A 26,866-nucleotide genomic window follows, 5' to 3' on the forward strand; every position below is an offset into this window, starting at 1 on the left:
CAACTCCAAACAATCCTGACCATTGGCCATGCTGGCTGGGGCTGATGGGAATTGAAGTCCAAAACATCTGGAGGGCACCAGGTCAGGGGAGACTGATACAGAGGAATTTCTTGGCCATGGCCACATGTGAACATCTGGGGGACCATTTCTGTCATCACTTAACTTCTCCTGGATAGATGGAGGTGGGGTGTTGCTGCTGGCAATTATAAGGGAGTTTCCAAAATTGACTGAACTTGACTGTGTGTGTGTTTCTCTTTTTATCTGACTACTTTCCTGCTTGACGATGATGTTTTTGAGACATACTTCACACTCGAGGAGCCTCCTCCGGCACTCATACCCCCACCAAAGCCTTGTGCACCTCCAGAACTATAACTGCTCCCTCCAGCAGAAATCCCACTGCTCACACCATAACCGCCACCACCTCCGCCGCCCATTCCAAGACCAAGGCTGCCTCCGCCGCTGCCGCCTCCTCCTCCGCTGCCACCCATGCTGAATCCTCCGCTGCTCATTCGAACTCCACCACCACCACCTCCAGCGCCGAAACTGCTTCCGCCCGTGGTGGTAGAACTGCTGACCACCGCTGCAAGAGAAAAGCACGCTTGTTACTGAAATATTCTCCAGATTCATCACCAGCCTGTTGCAACTACTTACAAAACACTTAAATGTTGTAGATTTTTGTTTCAGGAAAGAGCTCTCTCAAGGATCCTTTGCATTCAGCACTCTGGCCTAAGCTAGACCTAAGGTTTATTCCGGGATCGTCCCGGGGTCATCCCTGTTCATGTAAATGACACACAGGATATCCTGGGAGCAGGCAGGGACGACCCCGGGACGATCCCGGGATAAACCTTGGGTCTACCTAAGGCCTAAATCTAACAGTCAAAATAACTCTCTCGTGAATGTCGTTCCTATCTGATGTGTTATTAAAAACCTGTTCCTCCATTTTTCTCCCTTGCATTGTTTTGCCCAAGTTTGTGCTCCCTTTTACCCCCTCATGTGAGAAAGATTGGCACCATTGAAAGGAAGACTTCTTATCTTTTATGGCTTCCTTGACTCTGCTTGTTACCATGACAACTACCCTGATCTGTGCTATACATTTCAACTGAGCTGCTATTAAGGTGCAATCCTTTGCACATTTATACCCCCCAAAAAAGTCCTACAACTCCCAGCACCCTGCAGTCAGCCATGCTGACTGGGGCATGCTGGGAATTTTAGTGCTTCTTCCTGTCTATACATGCCTTAAGTAGGTTTAAAGAAGCAGCAAACATCTTGAAAAGATTTCAGCCTCCTCATTCTGCATTTCTGTTTTGTTCTAAAAAAATAATAATCCCCCACCCTCTCACTTTAAAAGAAAAAAAAACTTTTTAATTCAAATGTTGACTCTGTTGAATTTTCTAGGCAATTGTGCATTTACTTATATGTTGAATTTTATATCACTGTTGTCACTGTTCCCAAGCACTATGACAACACATATCTTTCACCACATTATCTTGTGAACCATTCAGGAAGGATACAGGCAAAAGTTGCCTCAGCTTTAGATGCCTCCATGATTCATAAGGCAGTGCCATTTATTATATCTTAAAACGTAGTCTCTGTGCAACAAACCTTTCCCCCATTTTAGCTGCTCTCTAATTCATTTCTAAAGCTCAAGATTTCCACCAGTGTTTTGGTCTCTGGGGTGGGAGGGAAGCCACTATTATGCATCTAGTACTAAATTACTTTTGGGGGCCTGTGATTTCCACCCACAATGCTTCTACAGATAAATGTGTTTCTCTCAAATTTTTTAGCTTCTTGAACATATTCCCACTTGACTGAAAGATCGACACCACCATCAATATGGCCTTCCCAGCCTTTCTCATCGATTTTATATCTAGGGAGAATAACCATCTCACTGATTCACACTTTTCCACCTCGTTTCTATCATGCCCAGTATTTCCCTGTAAGGCCTCATGATTTGACTTTCCCTCAGGAAGGTCTAAACCATGCAAATAAACTGAGAGGAAAAGGCAAAGAAGCTTCTGAGGTACCAATGGCATCAGTCCAGCAGAAGCCTTGAGAAGTTGGTTGTATGCATATGGTACAGAAGAAGATAGCTGAGTTGCTCCAGATTCTGTGATAGCCACAGTTAATCAAAGAACTTGGGGCCTAAGGAAGCACATCATAAATTTTTGCCCTAACCCCATACCTACTGAGTGATTGAATGACTAGGGCCAAACATAATGATTCTGAATAGTCATCCTACGGCAGCGGCAGCAGCATTCCCTCCATCTTCTAGGGATGGGCGAACTCTCCTGTGCCTGGCTTGTTGGTCGCTTGTTGAGCCGCTGCCAATCACCCGCCCTTGCTTGCGGCACCATGTTAGCTTCTCTGTGGCTTGGCTAGTGGCCGATGAGGCCACAGGTGACCATCCGCCCTCTTCACGAGCGACAAAATGGCAGGGTGGCCTCTTCCGGGAAGGGAATGTTGCGTAAAGCAGCCATTTATGCAACATTCCTTTACTGGAAGAGGCCAAGCCAGCAATGGCAGCCACTGGAGTCTCAGTTGCAAGGAGGAAAGGATGAGTATTGGGTGCGGGGTTGCAAGCCTTCGTAATTCCCTACCTTGCAAGGAAGAGGGTCACGAGAGCTTCACAGCCGGTAGGGGCAGCTTGGGATTCCTGCCCCTGCTGGCTCTCAAGCCCTCACAATCCTTTCCCTTGACAGCCGGTGGGGTTGCCAATGAGGGCAGGCTGCTCAAGGGTGCTCAAAGAACCCATGGGACTCAGTAACTGAGTGCGTCAGTTCCTTGTAGCTCAGTTAACAGGGTCTGAAGGCAAATGCAGGGGAGTCCACCGGAATCCCCGACCCAAGTGGGTGATCACAACTAGTTCATGGCGAGCTCCCTGGGAGTTCGCCTTGTGCACTCACTCAGCATTGCCTGGGCAGCGCTGAATGTGTCCAAAGCCTCCGGAAAGTGTGCTATTCCCACGGCACGCCATTAGCATGCTGGGGAAATTGCACAATTTCTGGAGGCCTCAGGTATTTTTTAATAGTGTATACTATGTTTTTAATCAGTATTTTATGCATTTTATGCTTGCTGTCATTCCCCGCCTCGATGCAATCGGAGAGGCGAGTAAGAAATGTATGATGATGATGATGATGTTTCTGTCACAGCAGCCTCTTGCCCACAGGTAGCCAATTTCTTTCCCTCCAGATTTTTTAGCCTACAACTCCCATCAACCCTAGCCAGCATGGACAATGTGAGTGCTGATGGGAGTTGTAGGCCAAAACATCTGGGGGACCCACACATTGCTGACACATAGCCCCCTGACAAATTACCCCTGGGGGAAATGCAGCCCGCGCTAGAAAAAGGGTTCCACAACCCTGTGAAGGAAACATCATGGGAATCCCCAATTTAGTAATGAAACATAAATACTTACACATGCTCACAGGTGTAGCGAGTTCTCCAGACATCCTATATAAGAGAGAGAGGCAACATTGCAGGTAAGTCAGTTAATCAAAGCTAAATTATGAACAAAAAAATGTAGGCCTTCTTGACCAGTTACAAAAGAGGGCAGGGGTCCTGCACTTTAACTCTTGTGATGAAGAGGGAATTTCCCCAGGTTCTCCATATATACAAATGACACCTGCTGAAATTCCCTTTTCTATGCAACTGCTAAAGATACAGGAGCCCTGTCCTCCTTTCCACATTGTCACTGTAACTCCATCACATTCTTCTTTTGTGATTGATAAAACAGTTTTTTTTCTTTATTTGTTTATAAATAGAAATTTCCAGTGTTTAATGGCCAGCACCACATACCACACCGCTTTCCCCAACCTGGTATCCTCCAGATATATTTGGACTAAAACTCCCATCATACCTGGCCAGCAAGACCATGGGCCATGATGGGTGGGGATAATGGGAGTTCTAGTCCAACACGTTTGGAGGGTGGCAAGTTGGGGAAAGCTGGTGTGATACATTCTGTAAGAGGGATGCAATCTTTTCATTCAGAAAATCCTTTAGAGCCACTACATTCGATAAAGGAAGAGGAAGGGCAAATCATTTTGCAGCCTGGGGTAGAGGAGTGAATGAAAGTGAAGTATTCCAGGCTGATCAAGCTCTCTTTCAGCACCTAGGACAGAAAATGACAAAAGTACCTGGCGGTATACTGAGTGAGATAACAGATTTTTGCTCAAATGTGATAAACTTTGGTGATGGTGTGGTTACATCTCTTAATTATAATCATTTCCCTTCAATATAAATGTTTGAGGTATTACCCTATTGCTTGGGGGTATGTCCTCATGTTTTAAACACAATTCAGGCAAGGAAATCCCTCAGACATGGTCTAAGCGAAGTTGACAGTTTACCACAACAAAGAAAACAGGAGAGCATGCCATCGTGGCTTCTCCTGCCTCTAGTTTGCTTAAAATTCTGTGGTCTTAATCACTTGATTTAATCTATTTATGTGAATATTATACTTCTATAGGTATGTTGTCTTTTTGAAGCTACATTGGTTCACACAATGCAGAAAAGATGACAGTAGGGGGTGGGGGACATGGATAAATGGTATGACCTAGGGTGACCATATGAAAAAGAGGACAGGGCTCCTGTTTCTTTAACAGTTGCATAGAAAAGGGAATTTCAGCAGGTGTCATTTGTATATATGGGGAACCTGGTGAAATTCCCTCTTCATCACAACAGTTAAAGGTGCAGGAGCTATACTAGAGTGGCCAGATTTAAAAGAGGGCAGGGCACCTGCAGCTTTAACGGTTATGATGAAGAGGAAATTTCACCAGGTTCTCCATATGTACAAATGACACCTGCTGAAATTCCCTTTTCAATACAACTGTTAAAGATACAGGAGCCCTGTCCTCCTTTTCATATGGTCACCCTAGTATGATCTCACTGGGGTCCTACTGCCAGGCTCTCCAACCAGGTACCCTTCAGTTGACCATACTTGCTGGGGATGCTGGGTGGGGAAAGCTCTTCTTCTAGTCTTTCATGATCCCTGCCTCTGGGCATTCTGCAATCCCCAGCTCCACTGGTTCCTCTGGGTGCTTGTCGAAGGCATGCCCATTTCCCACACAGCTAGGGCGGAGGAGGCAGCAGCACAGTTTCATTTCTGAAACAACCTTCACTATACAGAGGTAATCATGGTGTGGCTTAGCCAGGAATGCAACCAAAAACATGTTGCACCAACTGGCTGCGACTATGTTGCAATGATGTAACCACCTTCGCTGCCCCTTCTCCCTCTCCATGCTAGTTGCAACACCTGTCTTCAGGAGCTAAGCAGCACATTGGGCGGGTAACCTCTGCCATGGTGCAATCATCAAAGAGCACCCTCATGTGGCGAGTGTGTGCATCTACACCATTAAGCACCCTTGGTTCTTTTAATTCTTTGCTGTGCAGAATTCATGACGGGGGAAGTAAAATTAAGGCTGTTCCTCCTTTCCCTTTCAGCTTAGCCAGGTTGCCACAGCAGCCAATCCTGGCTGTTGTTGTTGTTGTTGTTGTTGTTTTAATACCAGAGGCATGTCAAAAGCACATAAACAAGTGATAATAAAGTTGTGTGTGACTCTGAGCATCCACAGAGTACCTTTTTTTTCACTGCTGATTAACTACCAGTAGCTCTTTCATCCACGTGAATAGGAATATGGGATGCATAATATATTTTGATCAAGAGGGCTAATGCAACCCTGAAAAATACAATTCCCCATTTAACTGGCCAGAGAGGGCCAGCTAAAGGCACAGAAACAGGCAGTAGGGTATACCTGTCAGAACACACAATCAGGTAGCATAAAACAATGTGGAATTACAATGATATTTGCAGGCATGTTTATTAATCACCTTGGTTTATGGCCTGCTATAAACTTCTGGTTATCAAAAAAAAAAAAAATGGCAGCTAGGGCTGGTATCCACCAAAGGAATCCTGAAAAAAATCCAGCCTGGTGCTCCAAGCAGCAACAGGCCCCTTGGTACAGTCAAGATATACTTTCCCACAATGCCCCAGAGCAACATTCTATCCCAGGGATTGTGGGAAATTAAAGCAGCGGCTAGACCTAGCAGCCACTTGCTGCTCAGAGTGTGGGTACTCACGAATGTTTAAAACACCCAGTTAAAACTTCCAGCAGCCACAAATGGAGAAGTGGGGCTCACCAGAGGACCTATCCACCACCACCACCCCAGGGGGGAACCCTGGAGCTGCTCCTAGTGGCAGCTGGCTCCATGCTTCAAAATACAGCTAACAGAAGAAACTAAGGGCAAAGGGAGGTGCAACTGTGATTAGGGTGTCCATATGGAAAGGTACGATGGAGATTGTAGTCCAACACATCTAGAGGGCACCAGGTTGAGGAAGGCTGAACTATAATATCAACAACAGTTCACTAAAGCAGGTGTGCTTGAACTCATAGGGAGATATATCTGACTAAACACATCTAGAATTGGGTTGCAAATAAATGAAATCTTAAGGAATAAAGAGACCTGGTAGAAAAGGAGAACTAGGCTTTAATTCCCACATAGAATGCAGCCCCAGGGTTCTGTTTGTTTTATTTAACCTCCTGCATTGAGCTGGGGTTAGACTTGATGGCCTTATAGGCCCCTTCCAATTCTACTATTCTATGATTCTATAATTTATTAAATATAAAGCCATCATAAAAGAAAGAATGTCCCTGGGCATGTGCAGAGTACTTTGTGTTATTGGATCATCGCAACCAGCTGTATATCTGGGCTTAGGGATAAGGTCTTATTTGTTCCCACCTCCACTGAAGTCAGTGTCACAATTCCTCGTATGAATAGTACCTAAGTAGTATTATGTGGTAAATGTAACAACTGCAATTATATAGAGATTAACTGCTAAACATGAACCTACTTCTATGCATGTCAAATATTTGTGCATATTTTATTTATTTGCATTTAAAAAAACCCACCCTGTGCTATAAGCTTTTCAGCTAATATGAATGCAAATAGAAGATGTGTGGAAACATCAGATTCTATATGCATATGCAGGCAAAGTCACTTATGATGTATAAGAGTGAGTGTGCAATACTCCTTAAATATGTACCTCTATATTGACTATTCTGAATCTAAAGATACCTATTAAACATTGAGACATCTCTACATGATCAAATAATATACCATGCAAATTTACATAATAACATACTTGTGTAAATTCACACATGAATAAATATAGTAAAAAGCAAACACAATGGACAACATCACCTGAATGATCCTCTTGCATAATCCCAAACTGGGCAGATTATGCCTCATACACAACCAGCATATATACTGGCTCAGCTCAAAATCTCCCTTTGTTGGCTGAGGTACCATGACAGCATAGAATGTTCATGAATATTTTGCATGGCATGGTGGGGTGTAGGGCAAATATATTCTATGTAATGTTGAAAGAGACTGCATATTTCTGTGTGAGGTGAAATATCATATTGGAGTCAAAATACATTATTTAGGGGTGGGAGTAGAGTGACCACGTGCAAAGGAGAAGAGATAGAATCACAGAATCATAGAATGGTAGAGTTGGAAGGGGCCTATAAGGTCATCGAGTCCAACCCCCCGCTCACTGCAGGAATCCGCCCTTAACCATATCTGACAGATGGTTGTCCAGCTGCCTCTTGAATGCCTCCAGTGTGGGAGAGCCCACAACCTCCCTAGGTAACTGGTTCCACTGTCGTACCACTCTAACAGTCAGGAAGTTTTTCCTGATGTCCAGCCAGAATTTTGCTTCCTATAACTGGAGCCCATTATTCCATGTCCTGCACTCTGGGATGATCAAGAAGAGATCCTGGCCCTCCTCTGTGTGACTACCTTTCAAGTATTTGAAGAGTGCCATCATGTCTCCCCTCAATCTCCTTTTCTCCGGGCTAAACATGCCCAATTCTTTTAGTCTCTCCTCATAGGGCTTTGTTTCCAGACCCCTGATCATCCTCCCATAGGTCGTGAGCTGCCCTCTGTCCCTCACTTGCCCTCTCTGACCTTCCAGATGCAAAGGAGGACAGAGCAAATTTTGGTGGTGCAGGGGTGAGAAAAATCTCACTAAAATACCATCTGCTATGTAATTATTAAAGGTACAGGAACCCACTCTTGAGTCTGTTATCTGGTAACCCTAAACAGGAAGGAATGTTCATTAATGGTATGAAAGGAAATGGAAGGTCAGAGAGGGCAAGTGAGGGACAGAAGACAGCTCACGAGCTATGGGAGCTAAGAAGGAGGGGACCTTTTACCCAAAGGCAGAGCAACTGATGGAAGACAGCATGCTAAGAAAGATGGACCCAAATGAACAGTGGGTGGACGAATCACAGACCTGAGGGGAAGTGGGGCAGAGAAAATATATCAACTTGAAGGGAGGCAGAGACAAAGGGAATGGAGGCAGGGCCCAGACATGGGAGGATGTCTGGGTTTTAGTCTGGAAAAGGATGGAATCGCAGGAGAGGTTGGGAGGCTATGGACAGGGAGTTAAGACAACAGCTAATGATAGATTAATAGATTATATGATTATCTATTATCTAATGGTTATCTATTATCATAATATATCTATTATGCTTTTCTATAACTATCAGATTTTCAGCAGGAGATTTGTCTGGTCAGTTGATTCATATCAATATGTGAAAGGAAGCTCACCACCCATTGCCTCCTTCACATTGGCTCTAACCAGACATGGTTAGGATAAAATACATTACGGCCTGTTCAGACAACATCCTAAACCATGATTAGGCCACTAAACCTTTCACAGCAAATGGATAGTGAGCGTGTTTAACCTGCAGTTATGTAGCCACCATGGTTAGGAATGGTTCACATGAAATGCTAAGTCATGGTTCACATGACACGCTAAGCCATAATGTTTAGCTTAAAATGCTTAAGCTCTGTGGCTTAGCGTGCCATCTGAACAGGGTCATGTGGTGTTATCTACAGATTTGTATATGAATACCACAGGCCAAGTTTGCTGGGTTTTGCAATAGAAAACTCAATGTGCCTATTTCACTTAAATATGTAGTGTATGATATACGACTGGGAAAACGTGACAAGAGGCACCCACCTGTATTCCTCGCCTTCTAGCAGAGTCCTGTATGTAGCAATCTCAACATCCAGGGCTAATTTGACACCCAGCAGCTCCTGATGATCCCGCATTAGGCGCGCCATCTCATCCTTGGCTGTTTGTAAAGCATTCTGCAGTTCAATGAGTTTCGCTCTGGCATCTTTGAGGGCCAACTCCCCTCGCTGTTCAGCATCAGCAATAGATGACTGGAGACTAGCAATCTGTAGCAGGTTTTAGAAAAGTCACATATTCAGAGCCTTCCTAATTTCACAAGGTTTTATTTTACATATGTCATCATATGTAATATTTACCTTTTGTAAAATTACATATCAGTTGGGCAACAATCAGCCCTACCACACATCTACTAGAGAAGTTGGATCAAGGTAACTGCAGTTACCTAATGATCACAAAGATGGCAGTGCACGCACCGGTAACTTCAAGGCTCGACTTCTGCAATGCGCTCTACATAGGGCTACCTTTGTGCCTAGTCCGGAAACTTCAACTAGTTCAAAATATGGCAGCCAGGCTGGTCACCGGTACACCTTGGGGTGACCACATTACACCAGTTTTAAAATCTCTTCACTGGCTGCCAATTAGTTTCCTGTCGAAGTATAAAGTGTTGGTTATCACCTTTAAAGTCCTACATGGTTTGGGTCCAGGCTACCTGCGGGATCGCCTTCTCCCGTACAATCCGCCCCACACACTGAGGTCCTCTGGGAAGAACTTCCTTCAGCCAGCCAAAACTAGGCTGAAAGGTATTACTCAGAGGACCTTCTCTTCTGCTGCTCCCAGACGGTGGAATGGCCTGCTGGAGGAGATCCATCAACTTAACAGTCTTTTAGCATTTAAGAAAGCTATAAAGACTGATCTCTTCTGGCAGGCCTACCCAGTGGAATTTTAGGGTGCTTTTAGTATGTTTTTTAGGAAGTTCTAACAATGTATACTATGTTTTTAATCAATAATTTATGTATTTTATACTTATTGATGTTCTACGCCTCAATCAGGATGGAGAGGCGGGTAAGAAATATTATTGTTGTTGTTGTTGTTGTTGTCATTCATCGGCTCCCGTGTTGTTGTCAGATGGGAAGGAGGTAGCTAGTGGTGTTTTGTAGGCCTCAGTGCTGCACCAGTTACTGTTCAAATATCTTCCTCAGTGATGACTTGGGTGCAAGGAGTAGGAATTGCATTTATGAAACTGATGAATGACACCACATGTGTAGGAATTACAAATGCTTCAGAGGGCAAGTTTAAATTCTAGAAGATTGTACTTATCTGCCCAGCAATCCAGACTAACTAGGGCAGGAATTACACTACTGCTATAAAACAAATTATAACAGTGGTGACAACTGTTGGGGCCCAGGACACCTCCATATGCAGTTTGCAAACTGTTTTCAAAGTGTCGTATCCTGCTTAGTGTAGATCTGGCCTAGAATTCGACAAAGGGTTGCTCATACAGTAAAATCCAATTCTGAAATTTTGATATTTTTCCTGCCTCGCTAAAATTAGGCATATATATGCTTATTTGCTTAACCGCACACTATCCTGTTCTTCCTCCAAGGAAATCTGAAGGTCTACAACTGTGGTTCCCAGGCAGTTTTTCAATCAGAAAACATACAAGGCCAAAACCATTCCTTTGCAGTAGTGGAACTGAATCATGTGTCTGGCTTTAACTTAAAATATTTTAAATCAACTCCAGTTTAATGTGACATATGCCAATACATTCTCTCAATATGACACTCAAGGCAGAAAACACTTTTACCAGGGTTTGATTAATATTCTTCACTGAATATATGTAATATAATTTTGCCCTAATTAGGCCCTGAGGTTCTTGGAAAACAATCAAGTGTAAGAACACTGCTCTTAAGATGCTGCTGTCTTGGGCTTCCCCATGCAAATACCATATCCATGCAAATTTAGAGTTGACTCAGAAAAATGGGTACAGCATGTATTATCTTAATTTCTTGTCAAAGTAAATCTATGGCAGCGTACCAGCCAATAGTAAAACGTGCAAAACTAAGAAAGGACCTCATCAAATACAACATGTGATCATAACTAGAGGCCATTCAAAGAGGGTTACACTGTGCGTGCCCAGGCACTAGACATGTCTAGATTCAAAGTCACACTGGGCATGCCCAAACAGTAGGCATGCCTAGATTAGCAAGTGAGATGCTAGTCTGCAAGGGGAAGGCACAAATCCAACATCAAAATTAGTAACCACTGTGCCTTTGGAGAAATTGAGACAAAAGGTTTTGGATGTGAATGTGCAGTGGGGTATTACTTCTTAAATTGAAAGGCATGCCAATACAATGTCTCCCATCTTTGTGATCTAATGTCTCAAGAAAGAGTAGAAGGAATCAGAAGCGCCCTTCCCCCGCATCCCGTTTACGTGGCCGCGGGGAGGCTGTTCAGGCCAAGCGGGGAGGAAGAGACGTGCCTCCTCGCTATTGGAGGAGGCTCCATGGCACCACTGGTTAGGGGCAGAGCGGTAGCGCCTATATTATGCAGCCGTACCCAGCCCTCGGCCTCTGTTGGATCAGGGCTCCCTCCCAGTATGCAGTGTGGGTTATCGCCTTCTCCCCTACAATCCGCTCAGGTCCTCTGGGAAAAATCTACTTCAGCTAGCAAAAACTAGTTTAACAACTGTTACCCAGAGGACCTTCTCTTCTGCTGTGGAATGGCTTGCCGGAGGAGACTCGTCAACTTAACAGTCTACTAGCATTCAAGAAAGCTATAAAGACTGATCTCTTCCAGCAGGCCTATCCAGTGGAATTCTAGGATGTATTTAGAATGTTTTTAGAATTTTTTTTTAGGATGTTTTAATAATGTATATTATGTTTTAATTCAGTTTTATGTATTTAACCGTTTACTGTTGTTCCCCGCCTTGATCAAAATGGAGAGGCGGGTAAGAAATAAAATTATTATTATTATTATTATTATTATTATTATTATTATTATTATTATTATCTGGTTGCCTGTTTGGGGGCCAAGTAGGAATTATTAGGAATTTTTTCACATAGCCGAGTTTTTCGCCTACTTCACACTATTAGTCTGGAGAGAGCATCTTAGGAGTTGGGTTTTAGCAATTTGTCACATTCGGCCTAGGTTGTTAGGGATGGGCACGTTTAGAATACAGTGAGAGTGATCATTCTGTGGCACTGTTATCTGGTGATACCTGAGGCCTTCCACTGAGGGTTCTTGCAGCCCCAGTGGGGGATATAAGGGTTACCTGTGAGGCTAACTCACCTCACTCCACCCGATACCTTGTGGATCGGGGGGAGTGACACGGGAAGGCCTCCCCTCCCCAAAAGGGGTAGGCCTGTGGGTGGCGATCAAGCAGATGCCACTCATCAGATATAGAATGTTTCGCTTGTTAAAACACCTGCTAGTTGCTGGCTTAGTTAGGGCCCGCCCAGTGCTTCCTTTGTAGATCTTAATAAATGTGGCCCTAATTTGAAACCATACATACTGGTCTCGTCTCTTTATTTCCCCCTTCGTCTGCAATGGACAATGCAAAAATCCACGCCCCGAGTACCTGCCCAGTGTCCAGTCAGGCTGGAGTAGACATGACGTAAGAGACCCACGATCAGCCACCCCACCTTTTTCTTTGTTTGAAAGCAGGCGTAGTGGGCATACATTGAATCAGCGCTGCAACTTTGAATCAGAAATAGGTTAACCTTCTCCCCCTACACTATTTCCCATTGCAGCCCTGAAGCTGCTATTAGGAAGAAAAAGTGGGGAGGTACCTGTATATTACCTTTCTTTCTTTTCCAGTTCTGTAGCTAGTTAACTTCCCTTAGTCATGGCACTGTATTGCAAGTAGGAAAGAAAAAACCTACACAAGCACAAAAACATAGACAGGCCACAGATGCAGTCATCACTAGAGTAACATGGTCCCCACCTGTTTCTTCAAAGCATCAATTTCTGCTTTCAGTCTCTGCATGAGACGGGTCAAGTCCGAAATCTCGCTCCGAGTGTTTTTCAGGTCATCACCGTGACCCACGGCTGCACTCTGAAGTTCCTGAAACTGCAATGCGGAAAAAGAAACACATCCCTTAGTCAAGGCTCTATATCCAGCAGTGTCAGCCCTAGGACTTGGGGAAGGGGAACTTGGACAAGGTGACCTCAACTGTTAAAGCTGCAGGAGCCCTGCCCTCTTTTGTATCTGGTCACTCTAGTATTTATTTATTTATTTATTTATTACATTTCTATACTGCTCAATAGCCAGAGCTCTCTGGGAGGTTCACAAAAATTAAAAACATTCAAAGTATAAAACAACAGTATAAACCATACTATAAAATACAATATAAAAGCTCAACCAGATAAAAACAGCAGCAATGCAAAATTACAAATTTAAAACACCAAGTTAAAATTTATTTATAGACTGTTAAAATGCTGGGAGAATAAAAAGGTCTTCACCTAGTATATTTCCTGCAGCTTTAACTGTTGTGATGAAGAGGGAATTTCACCAGGTGCTGCCTGCATATAAGTGACACCTGCTGAAATTCCCCTTTTCAATACAACTCCTTTCCATATGGTCACCCCAGTCATGAACACTTTGCCTTTCCTGAAGCCTGAGTCCACTAACTTCTGGATCCAAGCCTGATGACAAAATAGGAGCTGGGGACCAACCTGGGCAAAGAGGCATATTAAAATGAAAGATGTTCATTTCAAAAACATTGCTTTGCATATCGAGCCAATGAAGCTGCAAGGAAGATTGTTGTGGTTTTCATCTGAAGGTTCAGCATGAGTTGAAACTTTACACTCAAAATTGTGGTTTGAGGATCGCTAGCTGCAGTACTTCTTAGCAGGCCTCCCATCTTTCCTACCCTCTCCTGTTGCCCCTCAGCCTTTTCTCCCATTTGCTCTGAGCCCCATCAGATCATTTTCCTTTGGCTCTTATGGAGTGTGGCGGATGTCCACAATCTGGCATAATCTGGCCAAAACCTGTTCTCTCTCTTGCTGAATATAGCCTGGAAAAGGGCGACGGTGCGTGCTAGCTGTAGCGCGCCGTCGCCCCGACTCCCGGCTGGATTATCCGGTAGGTCTAGCAAGGCCCATAGTCTGGAACCCAGGCATGGATCACAGGCTTAGCCTTACTCTTCAAGTAGCAGTGGCAAAGCTACATGGTGTCTCACCTTGCTTTGGTACCAAGCTTCTGCCTCATCCCGACTCCTGTTAGCAATGGCTTCATACTGTGCTTTCACTTCAGAAATGATGCTGTTGAGGTCTAGATCTCTGTTGTTGTCCATTTGTAAGATAACATTGGTGTCACTAACCCGTCCTTGGAGCTGAGACAGTTCCTTTGTGGGGAGGGAAAAGATCATATTATCCATCCCACCTATCCATCCACACACTTCTATTAGACAGAATTAAAGAATTACATCTGGGTGCAAACATAATAATTAGGAAGTATTGAATGAGAGACACTTCCCAGGATGTGACCACCACAGGGGGGGCATCTTGAATGGCCTCTGCATGGCAGCTGTTCCACATGGAAAACAACTTGGTGGGTGCCAGCTCAAGGCACAGATCAGCCCACCACCACCACCACTATGTGGTTCACTTCCATGCTGCCGCAAAACATTCTTGCCATTAGGTTGTTGTGGTGATGTGGACATGAACCACACTATGGAGGCCAACTCGAATGGTGACATAGAAGTCATGAATAGCTTGATATTAGAGATATTGTGGAATTTTGGGGTGAGGGGAATGGATTCATTGATGGATCCTCAGGGACAGATTGAATTTCCCCCCCAGAGAACTGTACCAGAGACTTAGCAGAATTCAGCATACATTTGATGCATTCTGGGAAGTCTCCCACCATTTTAAATCCCCTGTTCCTGCATGGAGTCTCACTGCACCTGGCACAAGAGGCTTCTGCTCATGTGCAAGGGCAGTGACTCTAGCATGACATGTGTCAATAACACTACTCGTGTCTGTTCTTGCATTTGTTTGGAAGCCCGGTGTGACAATCCTAGAATCTGAAATGGAATCTGGGACACATTCTAGAAGTTTAGCAGATTCCAGATAACAACAACAACGACACTAGACAGATCTTACCAATTTAATTATGGGACCGTTTTTTACTACTCTAGTTTCAGGCTAATTCTGTGTGGTGGTCATATTATGAAAAATGACTCATAGAGATGGACAAATCTGTCTATTTGAGCTTTTAATTTTTACAATCCTTAGTTTGTTCTATCCTGATTCTACATCAATTTCTGAAGGATAACTTTATTCTAGTTCTCATATTGAATTTGGAAGTGCGGATTTTATAATACAATGCAAACTGAACGAAATTCTTCTCCATATGAACTCACAATGCAATTCTATGGAGATTTGCCTGGGAGTAAGATATATTTATTTTTCATTTATTTATTTATTACATTTTTATACCGCCCAATAGCTGAAGCTCTCTGGGCGGTTCACAAAAATTAAAACCATAATAAAACTACCAACAGGTTAAAAACACAAATACAAAATACAGTATAAAAAGCACAACCAGGATAAAACCACACAGCGAAATTAATATAAGATTAAAATACAGAGTGAGAACAGTAAAATTTAGGCACACATGGGATCACAGTGTCAGCCACAACTTCATTTAGAGTAAAGTTCCATGAAAGCAATCTGAGCCAGAGCAGAGTTTATGCTGCCCTGTGCAAAGGGAACTCCTCATTGCATCCCAACCACATGTGTATTCCTTAAATATATCAGGGGTGGGGAACTTATGGGCTTTCAGATATTTTGAATTAGAATTCTCAACAGCCATAGCTGGGATAGCCAGCGATATGGGATGATGGGAAATGTAAGGAAAAACATTTGGAGAGCCACAAATTGCTCACTTCTGAGATATATAGTAGTTTCCCCTGCACTGTGGGGGGTGGGAGGAAGACGTGGGTACACGTTGTGCATATTGGAATTCCTATGCTTGGAAGGAACTGCCTGATAGGGGCAACTGGATCTGTTTCCTTCCGGCCTCCCCATTTCCAAATGCTAAAACCAGTTTGAACCACACATTTCCCCCATACACTAAAGCAGGGAGTGATGTAGGCATTTCCAATGTTGGAAATTTGCACAAATTGGATGGGGAAAGTTGCACAGATCAAACACAAGCACTTGTTTGATAATTTGCTAACATTTTTGGTGGATACGTTCTCATGCAGGCTCACGTGTTCTGCAAGCAGAAATGAAATTATTGTACATCATCAGATTCCAGCCTGTGATGAGCTTCCCACTACTCACTTCAATTTCTATGGATGGAGAAAGTTAAATACTTACAGCTTCATACAGGGCTCTCAAGAAGTTAATCTCATCCATCAGCGCATCGAACTTTGCTTGGAGCTCTGTTTTGTGCATGAAGGAACTATCAACATCCTGAAAGAAGGCAATGAATTCACACATTACATTAAACAGGAAAACAGACTGAGGGTTCATTGGCAGCTCCCTTACAACAGGTTAGACTATTGGTTTATATAGCCCACTACTGACTGCTTTGACTGGTAGCAGTTCTCCAGGCAGAAAGAGATCTTTCACATCACCTACTACTTTAGCCATTATTATTGTTATTATTATTATTATTATTGTTATTATTATTATTATTATTATTTTATATAGCACCATCAATGTACATGGTGCTGTACAGAGTAAAACAGTAAATAGCAAGACCCTGCCGCATAGGCTTACAATCTAATAAAATCATAGTAAAACAATAAGGAGGGGAAGAGAATGCAAACAGGTACAGGGTAGGGTAAGCAGGCACAGGGTAGGGAAAAACTAACAGTAGAAAGTAACAGTAGAAGTCTGCACAACATCAAGTTTTAAAAGCTTTAGGAAAAAGAATTATTATTATTAGTGGTGGTGGTGGTGGTGTTAACAAATTATTCTTATTCTTATAGTGGATTTAACCTGGGCACTTTTACATGATCCAATGCATGTGCTTTTCCACTGAATGAGAGATATCTGTCGTTTGAAAATCCAGCCCTTTTTTAGTCCTACGGCTTGCATTCATGAGCCGAACCGTGGGCTTTCCCCAAAATCTGGGAACATTTTGCAAAAAAATTCACTAAATAGAAAATCTCTGTAATTTGTACAAATTCTGCCCATAATTTGTGCACATTCTGCCCACAATTTGCTCATTTTTTGTAAATTTGGCAAATTATGGTTGCAATTTGCACAACCTTCGATTGACGGTGGCAAGGGGGACCAGGAAAATCCATGAGTTGGCCCATCTTGATGCAGTTTGAGTCAGACCAGGGCCCCATCTACACCAAGCAGGATATTGCACTTTGAAAGTGGTACATAGAAGGCAGGAGCCACACTACTGCTTTATAGTGATATTGAAGTGCACTGACAACTGTTGGGCCTATACCATATACTGCTTTCATAGTGCTTTCATAACACTATATCCTGCTTGGTGTGGCTCCTTCCTTTTATATACCACTTTCATAGTACAATATCCTGCTTGGTGTAGATTCTTCCCAGGTTGCAGAGAAGCAAGTTGAAGTCTAGCGGGCAGAGCTGCTGAAAGTTCAGCAAACCTCCCCCCTCCTGGAAGGATTCTTCTGATAGCCATACACTGAAATATGGACCTGCCTAGTTCAGCATCCTTTTCCCAACATGCCTCAGGTAACTCATAAGTGGGGCATGAAAGTAATGAGATTCCATTGTTGTTTGTCCCCAGGACCTGGTACTCATAGGTAAGCTCACCCTGTGTATGTTATCAGCTGTTATGCAGCAAATGTCAGAGATTATATACACTGTTCTTCACATATATTACTTCACTAATCTTTACTTGTAAGGTAGGCTGGAATTAGAGTGAAATTTCCCTATTCATCACAACAGTTAGATCTGCAGGAGCCCTGCCCTCTTTTGTATCTGGACACTCTAGTTTGACTCCTGCAGCTTTAACTGTTGTGATGTAGCTGGAATTTCACCATGTGCTGCAGCATACAAATGACACCTGCTGAAATTCTCTTTTCTACACAATATTAAAGACACCGCAGCCCTGTCCTCCTTTCCATATGGTCACCCTAGCTGGTATTATTGTCTTCGCATTGCTGATGATGTGGCGGTGAAGACTATGCGAGAGGAGCCTGTCTAAGGAACAAGGCACTCCTCTAGAATCTACTCTTCAGTAAATTCCATTCAGGTCAATGAGACTTGCATCCGGTTATGTGAGTGTTGGGTAGCAACTTCATTTACTATTCCACATGTTGAAAGATCATGAATGAGATTTTCCTTACACTGATGTCAAATGTAGGGTATTTTTTCTGGCTACTGTTTGGTGGCAGTTTCAAGTTGAGCTGTGTGAATAACAGCAGAGTTAGCCTTTGCCACACAAATGAGAAAGCTAATAGGAAAGTATTTTGAGAGTAATCAGGTGAATTGGAATCTGGATCCTATTTCTTATTTCAACACATCCCCAACCTGGTGCCCTCCAAATGTTTTGGACCACAACTCCCAGAATTCCTGACCATTCGCCATGCTGGTTGGTATTGATGAGAGATGTAGTTCAAACCAAATGGAGGGCACCAGGTTGGAGAAAGCTGCTTTAAGAGCTAGAACATTTGTCTGCTTGAAATGCTCTCCTACTTATTAAACTTAAATAATTAAAGGATTTCCTCACTTAATTCAAACATTTATTTATTTATTTTTAAAAAAGTCACCTTTTTGATGCCAACGAAGTCATTTTCAGCAGCAGTACGTTTGTTGATTTCATCTTCGTATCTGTAAGGGGAAGAGACATGTTTGGATCTTAGCACTTCTTTGGGGTACAAGCAAGACTGAGCTGAGGATAAATGGCAAGAAGAAATAGTTCCTTTCTGTGGTGTTCACCACACACCATTTTAATTAGCTACAGTATTGAGGGCATGGCATTCAAGAGCCTATCAGACCTTTACAAATACATCCACAGAAGTTACTTGCCCAGAATACGTGTGTGTGTGTGTGTGTGTGTGTGTGTGTGTGTGTGTGTGTGTGTTCATTTGGCCACTCATACCAGTGTAAATCATTTATTGGGCAGCTCAAAAGGCAAGAAGAAAAAATTCTCAGTCAATTTGCAGAAAATTCAGAGCCAATTCTGGTACAGGTGAGTACACATAGGGTGACCATATGGAAAGGAGGACAGGGCTCCTGTATCTTTAACAGTTGCATAGAAAAGGGAATTTCAGCAGGTGTCATTTGTATACATGGAGAACCTGGTGAAATTCCCTCTTCACCACAACAGTTAAAGCTGCAGGAGCTAAACTAGAGTGACCAGATTTTAAAGAGGGCAGGGCCCCTGCAGCTTTAATTGGTGTGATGAAGAGGAAATTTCACCAGGTTCCCCATATATACAAATGACACCTGCTGAAATTTCTTTTTCAATACAACTGTTAAAGATACAGGAGCCCAGTCCTCCTTTTCATATGGTCACCCTAGTACATAAGTGGCTATTTATAAGCCTGGATTGCACCAACTCCTAGCCCTAAATGCATTTATGCAGAGGTAAGTTCTACTGAAATCACTGGGACTAAATTCCATATCACATGTTTAGGATCGAGGTCAAAGTTAAGGAAAATAGACTTTGCATATGATCTATCTCCTCTTCAGCAAGAAACATTGCTACAGAAGCTTTGCTACAGAACTCCACATAGGTATTAATTACCTAGAAGTTGGTGAGATATAAGCAGCCTTTCTTTATGCTGGATTGCAGACTTTGCCTGGACACTGCCACCCATGGTAAATTGTTATCAGTGTTAAGTAACCCTTTTTAAGCGTTGTGATCATAGGCACGTCAGAGAAGAGCATATATAATGCACTTAGAAAACATGAATGTCTTTGTCATATGCAACATTATTTTCTAAATATGGACATCCTTGTCTTTGAGACGCACAGCCACTCCGTTCCCATAGCATTTAATTTTGAAACTCAATGGCTGAAATTCTACCAATAGTCTCTTGAGTTGAGATGAAATGAGAAGGCAAAGCCGATTGCATCTCGTAGGCATGTAGGTAGCATGTGTATGTGTTGTATGTGTTATACAAATCATCCTGGTTAATGAATAATGACTACTTCATGTGTGGAGTTTTTAAAAACCTGTCTCATGTTCCTTAATCCCACCCACAGAATGTCCCTATGCTCTCAAGCATGCTTTTAAATAGAAGCCGTATATATAGGGTTAATTGCTGCTGTGAGATTTGATGGCGAGCCAAGATGCACATTTTACGATCCTGTAAGTGCTTGCTTTAAACGCCCTCATTTCTTTAACAGGCAGTGAAAACCTCTCAGATCTAAACCTCAAGCTGGAATCCGTGCCAAGAGAAGTAAAGTGGCATGGCCATGTAGCAAGCAGCTAGTTGGCAACCTTTCGCTCATTTGTTCTTCAAAATCCTGGATCTAGACATGCCAGTCCAATGAGATAGTAGGGTGACCTGTACCACTTTAGATAGCAGGTAGGATTTTGGAATGGTCTTTGATCCCTACATTTGAAAGAAAAAATTAGAACCTCCTTGCAAGTGGAAAACTAGCACATCAGGTAGAGGGCTGAGCAAGAACCCTTTTTACCCTGATGTGCTATTTTATTTTATTTTTACTTACAAGGAACTTTGTTCTGGTTTTACTGGCAGAAGTATTAAAACAATCTTATATTCACACCCCACTTGCACTCTGAAAAGGTACAGTTTATACTCTGCCCTTAAGATTGTACCTCCTCATTCTGCTGCATGCGTTCAGTGCCAACTCCAGCCTCCTTAATGGGCTCCCTCCCTCATTGCTCACCGCTGTTGCCACTAGCTGCTATCACTCTTCACTCTAAGGACTCCGTACAGTATCAGAGTATTACAGCTTCTGTGCACCGAGGACAAGCAAGTCCAAGGTTGCAAATTGAGACTGAAACTGATAGTGATAGCTATAGCTCAGAAAATAAGTCTGATGGAATTTCATACATATTCATTGAATCTTGTCCTTTTTATGGGAATCAGTACTTTATGTCTGCTTGACACTGTGGAGGACTAGTGGAGGCATAAAAATGTTCTTTGTTACTAATGTTGATGGTTTCTTCTGTTTGTGTTTTTAAATTGTTTTTCCCCTGCTCCTCATAAACTGGCAAAACCAAAGAGGTTCCTTACAGTTCAGGAGCTTATAGCTCCATTTGTTACCCACTTCCCTGCAAAAAAAAGTTAAAAAAAAAGTAAAAAAGTAAATTTAATTTGTAATCATTGCTTGAATACACTGTACTTTGAATATACCAAATGTGATCATTTTATGCCAAACCAACTTTTACATAATTACATTTTATATCCTTAAAGTAACAAAGTGACTTTCAATCTGTAAAAAGTGCTAATATTGCTCCCCCCCCCAATTTTTCCAAAAACTTTAATCCCCCCCCCCCAAAATGGGGGAAATGTTTTTTTTCCCCATGGCTTCAAAATTTCTGGAAAATTGAAATCTCTAGCTGGGGCATGTGGGCCCACAGCAGGTGCCCAACCATGCCTCCTGACTTCAGCCCTGCATGGGTTGTTTAGGATGCTGTGTCTTCCCCAAGTAGACTCCTGGGGCCCACTTACTTCTTTCTGTAATCTTCCACCATATCCTGCACATTCCTTAGCTCCCCATCCATTCTTCCTCGGTCACCGATCAGATTATCCATCTGCCTCCTGAGGGTACTGATGTAAGCATCGAACAGTGGTTCAATGTTGACCTTTGTTGCCGTGCTGCCATGTTGCTGCAAGAGGTCCCATTTGGTCTCCAGAACCTTATTCTGCTGCTCCAGAAACCGTACCTACAATCCATCAAGAGACACATGGTATGTCAAATTATAGCCTCAGAAAGCATCATGGAACCAGAACCTGCTCCCTGTTAAACTACGGCCAATGAACTACCTGCACTCAAGTCTATGGCCCTGTTCAGACAAGATGCTAAACCATGCGGCATGGTTTAGCGTGTTGTCTGAACGGGGCCATTGTTTCATATTCACAGTAGCATTGCTGCTAATAGGCATTTTCTTTCTTTCTACCTATCTGAATCCTCCTTAGATTTATTTATTTATTTATTCATTCATTCATTCACAATATTTATATACAGCTCCCCATTCAGAATTTCAGAGTAGTGGACAAAAAAAAAGAGAATAAAAACGTACTAAAAGTATATTTTTAAAAAGAAACAAAGTGCAAAATAAACTGTGGCTGGTCCTTAAGGGAAGGCTTCCTGGAACAACGTTTTTTTTCAGGAGGCACCGGAAGGAATACAAAGTTGGCACCTGCCTGACCTCCAGAGGCAGGGAATTTCATAGGATGGGGGCCACCACACTGAAGGCTCAACCAAGCAGAAATTGACAGATGTTAGAATTAGCCATTGTGAGCATATTGGCCCCAGAGCTATCATTCAAGCTTTACCGCAGACCCTGGTGCAACAGATTCAGAACCTGAAGGCACAAATATTTGCAGGAATGAAATGCACCCACGGACTGATTAAATTAAAAAGCACATGCACCTTTTCTTGTGCCTTTATTAGGAGCTTAAGGTGCACTTTTCTGCAACATTGATAGAAATATAGTTCAGGCTACAGCGGCTGGTGGGGGGCGGGCAGAACTAGCGTCCTTAGCCATATCCAATGCAAGTATTACAAACATCACTGAGTGTGGACTACAAATGCTATACATACATAACTGTTGTAAACTGCCCAGAAAGCTTTGGCTGTGGGGCGGTATATAAATGTATTAAATAAATAAATACATACATACATACATATAGGACCCCTGTGGTTTTTTTGTGGGCAGATTGCCCCTAATCTACTGATCTGGAGATTAAACAGAAACAGCACAACGTGGGAGAGCCCATCAGGAGTGTACAATAAGGGAGGGTAGAAGGTAGATGGGAAATCTACTTTCTGCCCACCCTGGTGTACTAGGCTTGGCTCTATATCATAGCCAGACTCAAAAGCCATCCTACTTCTCTCCAGCTTTGAGTGAGACAAACCCCTGCCTCTCGTGGGATCTACCTTGCATATTGACTACTCCTTATTCATAACATTTATGGATATGAACATAAATTCTCTCGCATATACTGTAGGTGTGACTCAGGCATGCAACTTTATCCTCAGAGGCACAGGGACTGTTAAACTGAGGTAAGCAAGAGCAGTGATGGCAGGCAAGTTTCTACTGTGTGTCTAAGCAAGTTTAATAGACATTCCCTCTGCCAATGGAACTCTGGGAATTGTAATCCTATGAAAGAGGCTAGGGATGTCTAGCCAACTGTAATTCCAAACATTGCTTGAAGAAAGCCATGGATTGAGAAGCTAAAAGCTTCATGACGAAGAAGAACATCTGGACTTTCATCCAGAATGCTCCCTGGATAGCCTGTTCATTCATTCCTCTACTGCAAACTCTACCACAAAATGCCACCACTCTTCAAGGTTCCATGCAAAGAACACAGATTTAATGGGCTCACCTTGTCAATGAATGATGCAAACTTATTGTTGAGGGTCTTGATCTGCTCTCTTTCCTGCACACGTACTTTCTGGATCTCTGGGTCAATCTCTAGGTTGAGTGGTGACAGGAGGTTGGAGTTGACAGTCACTTGCTGGATACCCCCAGGAGGAACAATGGGGGCCATTCTTCCACCACTAAAGCCTCCTAGTGCAAAACCAGGGCTTACACCTCCATAACCTCCCCCTCCATAACCCCCAACCCCTCCAGCTCCATAACCTCCACTGCCACCAAAACCACCTCCGCTACCAATTCCACCACTCCAGAAGCCTCCTCCACCACTGCCACCAACACCAATAGAGATTCTCTTGCTACCACCTGGGCTGTAGAGACTTCTACTACCAAAACCACCACCTAACCCTACATTTCCTCTCCCACTTTGAACTGTACTGAAGCTGCCTCTTGCCCCACCAGGAATGACAACCGTGGAAGAACTGTAGCCACGGGACATCTTGACCCCACCACCTGATCTAGAACTAAATTGTCTACTCATTGTGTCTGATTCAAAGAAGATAGGAGAGATTTTAGCAAAGGTTATGGTAAAGAGAGACAGAGAGAGAAGGGACACCAGAACCCTCTCTGAGGTGGAAATTTGGTCTCCCCTCTCTATATATACAAAGATGTGTGGAGATGGGCTTGGCAGGAATTAGGTAATTAATTACGGATAAGATCGTTATTGGGCTAGGTTATGTCTGGCAGCAACAAAATCCTTTTTAACGTCTTTAATTGTTTTCTTTTGAAGTGAAAGCAAGAAGCAAAAATTGCTTGGCTTGCAGGCTTAAATGGCAGTAAAACTACTTACGCCAACAAATTAATTTTCCCACAATACATCAGCCAAAAATCAGAAACACGTCTCAATAAAGGTTCCCCCCCCCCCCCATATATATAAAAGCAAAGAAAAAGTCATTGTCTTTAATTGTGGATGAGTATTCTGCAATATCTTACTTCAAAGCTACACATAATAGATTTCCTTCCCCCCCCACACACACACACACTTTTCATTGGCCTGGAATCCATAGTGCCTTCAAGATATGATCAATTATGGATGTCTCCTAAGGTAATTTGGTTTGGGTTCTTTTTTGCTCTCTCTTCAACATAGCTATGGAACGGCATTCATCTTTTTGTTGTTATTGCTTTTGGCATATGAACAGTACATTTCTTAGCCCTACTCCAGCCTCAGCAGCTGCCTCGAGCAAGGACATTGGGTTCTTCTACTACTGCAGTTGGAAAGGACTATCTTTTCCCAATGCTACCTTCAGACATGTGCTTCTTCTTCTGCTTGAGAAGGACAGTAGAAGTCAAAGGAAGGCCTAATGATGTTATAAGGAGGGTGGCCACTTCTGTATTGCCCCAAAAGAGGAAATGCATCACCAAAAATACATAGATGGGTGCTTATTTGCATAAAATCTGCATAAAATTTCACCCAAGTGGGGCAGGCTGTGTGCCTCCTCACTCTGCTGTCCAGTGCTAAGTTCTGATGAGCAGGTTCAAGGACTCTGCTCTCCCTTCTAATGTTTCTTCATGTTTAAACCAAACTTGGATTGGACGATGCTTCACACAAAGGTCTGTAAAGTAGGACACATAGGCCTAATCTACACCAAGCAGGATATAGCACTATGAAAGTGGTATGAAAGTGGTATATGGTGTGTGTCAATGGGCCCCAACAGTTGTCAGTGCACTTCAATACCGCTATGAAGCAGCAGTGTGGCTCCTGCCTTTTATATACTGCTTTCATACCACTTTCATAGTGCAATATCCTGCTTGGTGTAGATTAGTCATAGCCATCCTAGCTGTAAGGTAGTAGGATTCTAAGTATTGGGGCTTCTCCATAAGAAGATCAACATGCAGGCAAGCTTCCTCGAAACACTGCTTGGTGACCTCTACCGACCTTCCCCAACAATGCACATCTACAAGGAATGTTGGGTCTGTTCCAGAGTGCACTGTCAGTTTGCACTAGGGAAACGATAAGAGCAACAGGTCCTAAGCCAGTATGATACCTGAACCAAAATTGCATCTCTAGAACATGACCGAGAATCCTCTCCAACATGCTATGCTCCCACTACAGTCATTAGTGTAATCACATGGAGGGAGGGAGTGGGGCCATCCCATTGGCCCCAACCCTGCCTTCTCATCTCACCACCATGCCATCCATGTGTTGGGAGGCCACTTCCTTTCTCTGCCAGCCATTTCCCCCACTCCAAATCATTCAGCTGTGGTGTTTTTCACCTGAAGTCCCTTTATAAACATACATCTAGACCTTCAAGGGGGGGGCAATTGAATGGTGAAAGTAAAGGGTTAAGCACACCCTCTTCTCCACTCTTGAGCATCACAGCTTCTTCAGACTGCACTTCATTTAATAGAACCATTGCAGCTTGCTTAAAAAGAAGTCTCCTGCTGGATCAGACCAAAGGTCCATCTAGTCCAGCACTCTGTTCACACAGTGGCCAACCAACTGTCAAGCAGGAAACTACAACCAGGACATGAGCACAATGTGTGTCCATACTTTGGCCTGTACACAGTTTGATGCTAAAATCCATGGGACATCAAATAATGCCTATGTTCTGGACCTACAGGACATCCACTGCCCTGTGTGCAGCATTCTCTGAAGATACATGCTGACAGCTCAGGTCCTTCCTTCTGAAGAAACAGACATAATGCTACAGTGCCAACGGGCCTTAAACAAATAACAAACAAAACTCTGGCAAGAAGCCCAACACTTTGACAGGGAGATTTCAGGATTTAGTCTCATTTTTCAGGAGAACCCACCCTGGCCTTAAGCAATGCTTTATTTGAGTAATGTCATAACCAGGCACACTTTCAGTCAGAAGCAACCAAATGTGGGGGATAGCATCCAAGCCAGGTGGGTCGTATCAAATATCATCCAGCAGGGCCTGTTGTTTAGGTGTTCCAAACTGCAGTTGCTTCCAATAACCAGTTGCCTCAGGTGGCAAAAGCAGAGGAGCTTAAAATGTTTACCTGGTGCAGGGGAAGGGAAGGGGAGGAATACTTCTGTTGCCAGGTGGGCCTGGTTCTTCTTTTGCTTCTTACCATGCCTCATTCTCATCTACCATTCATTTCTATCTTTTTCATACAAGGTTTACCTACTTCTCTGTGTGGGGGGGGGGGGGATGTTGTGGGGATGTGTGGTGAAGGGCATCATTCTTCTTGCTAATTTTAAAGAGGTCTCCCATTGGCACCATTAAGCGGTTTGTGAGGAAAGAACTGTTCTATATTTATAGGGTGACCATATTTTGGAAACCAAAAAGGAGGACAACATGGTCGCCCCCAAGGGGGCGTGTCCAGTACCAAGGGAACATAGGTGTCCAGTACCCACCCGAACATAGCCTTGGTCACATGTCTGATTTTACAGCACACAT

The 26,866-nt window shown here is 43.2% G+C and overlaps 1 protein-coding gene across 1 annotated transcript; it reads right to left on the reverse strand.

Annotated features, from left to right (window-relative positions):
* Positions 1-183: 183 nt before the first annotated feature.
* On the reverse strand, positions 184-24,071 carry LOC134394347 (keratin, type II cytoskeletal 5-like). The gene is made up of 9 exons (XM_063119730.1): positions 23,452-24,071; positions 21,571-21,785; positions 18,691-18,751; positions 16,304-16,399; positions 14,158-14,322; positions 12,921-13,046; positions 9,023-9,243; positions 3,416-3,450; positions 184-580 (listed from the first exon to the last, which is right to left on the reverse strand). The coding sequence occupies exons 1-9, from the start codon at positions 23,980-23,982 to the stop codon at positions 258-260; spliced, it is 1,773 nt and encodes a 590-aa protein (XP_062975800.1). The 5' UTR covers positions 23,983-24,071; the 3' UTR covers positions 184-257.
* Positions 24,072-26,866: the final 2,795 nt, after the last annotated feature.

Source organism: Elgaria multicarinata, chromosome 3 (assembly GCF_023053635.1).
Source record: "Elgaria multicarinata webbii isolate HBS135686 ecotype San Diego chromosome 3, rElgMul1.1.pri, whole genome shotgun sequence".
Classification (NCBI taxonomy): domain Eukaryota; kingdom Metazoa; phylum Chordata; class Lepidosauria; order Squamata; family Anguidae; genus Elgaria; species Elgaria multicarinata.

What these genes read in the sequence shown, in the direction of transcription:
- LOC134394347 (XM_063119730.1), bottom strand. Translation starts at nt 23,982, where the DNA reads ATGAGTAGACAATTTAGTTCTAGATCAGGTGGTGGGGTCAAGATGTCC. An exon ending in TGAGAGCCCTGTATGAAGCT is followed by an intron (nt 14,323 to 16,303) that starts GTAAGTATTTAA and finishes CTCCCCACAAAG; the next exon opens with GAACTGTCTCAGCTCCAAGG. An exon ending in CGCTACACCTGTGAGCATGT is followed by an intron (nt 581 to 3,415) that starts GTAAGTATTTAT and finishes TTTCTCTTGCAG; the next exon opens with CGGTGGTCAGCAGTTCTACC.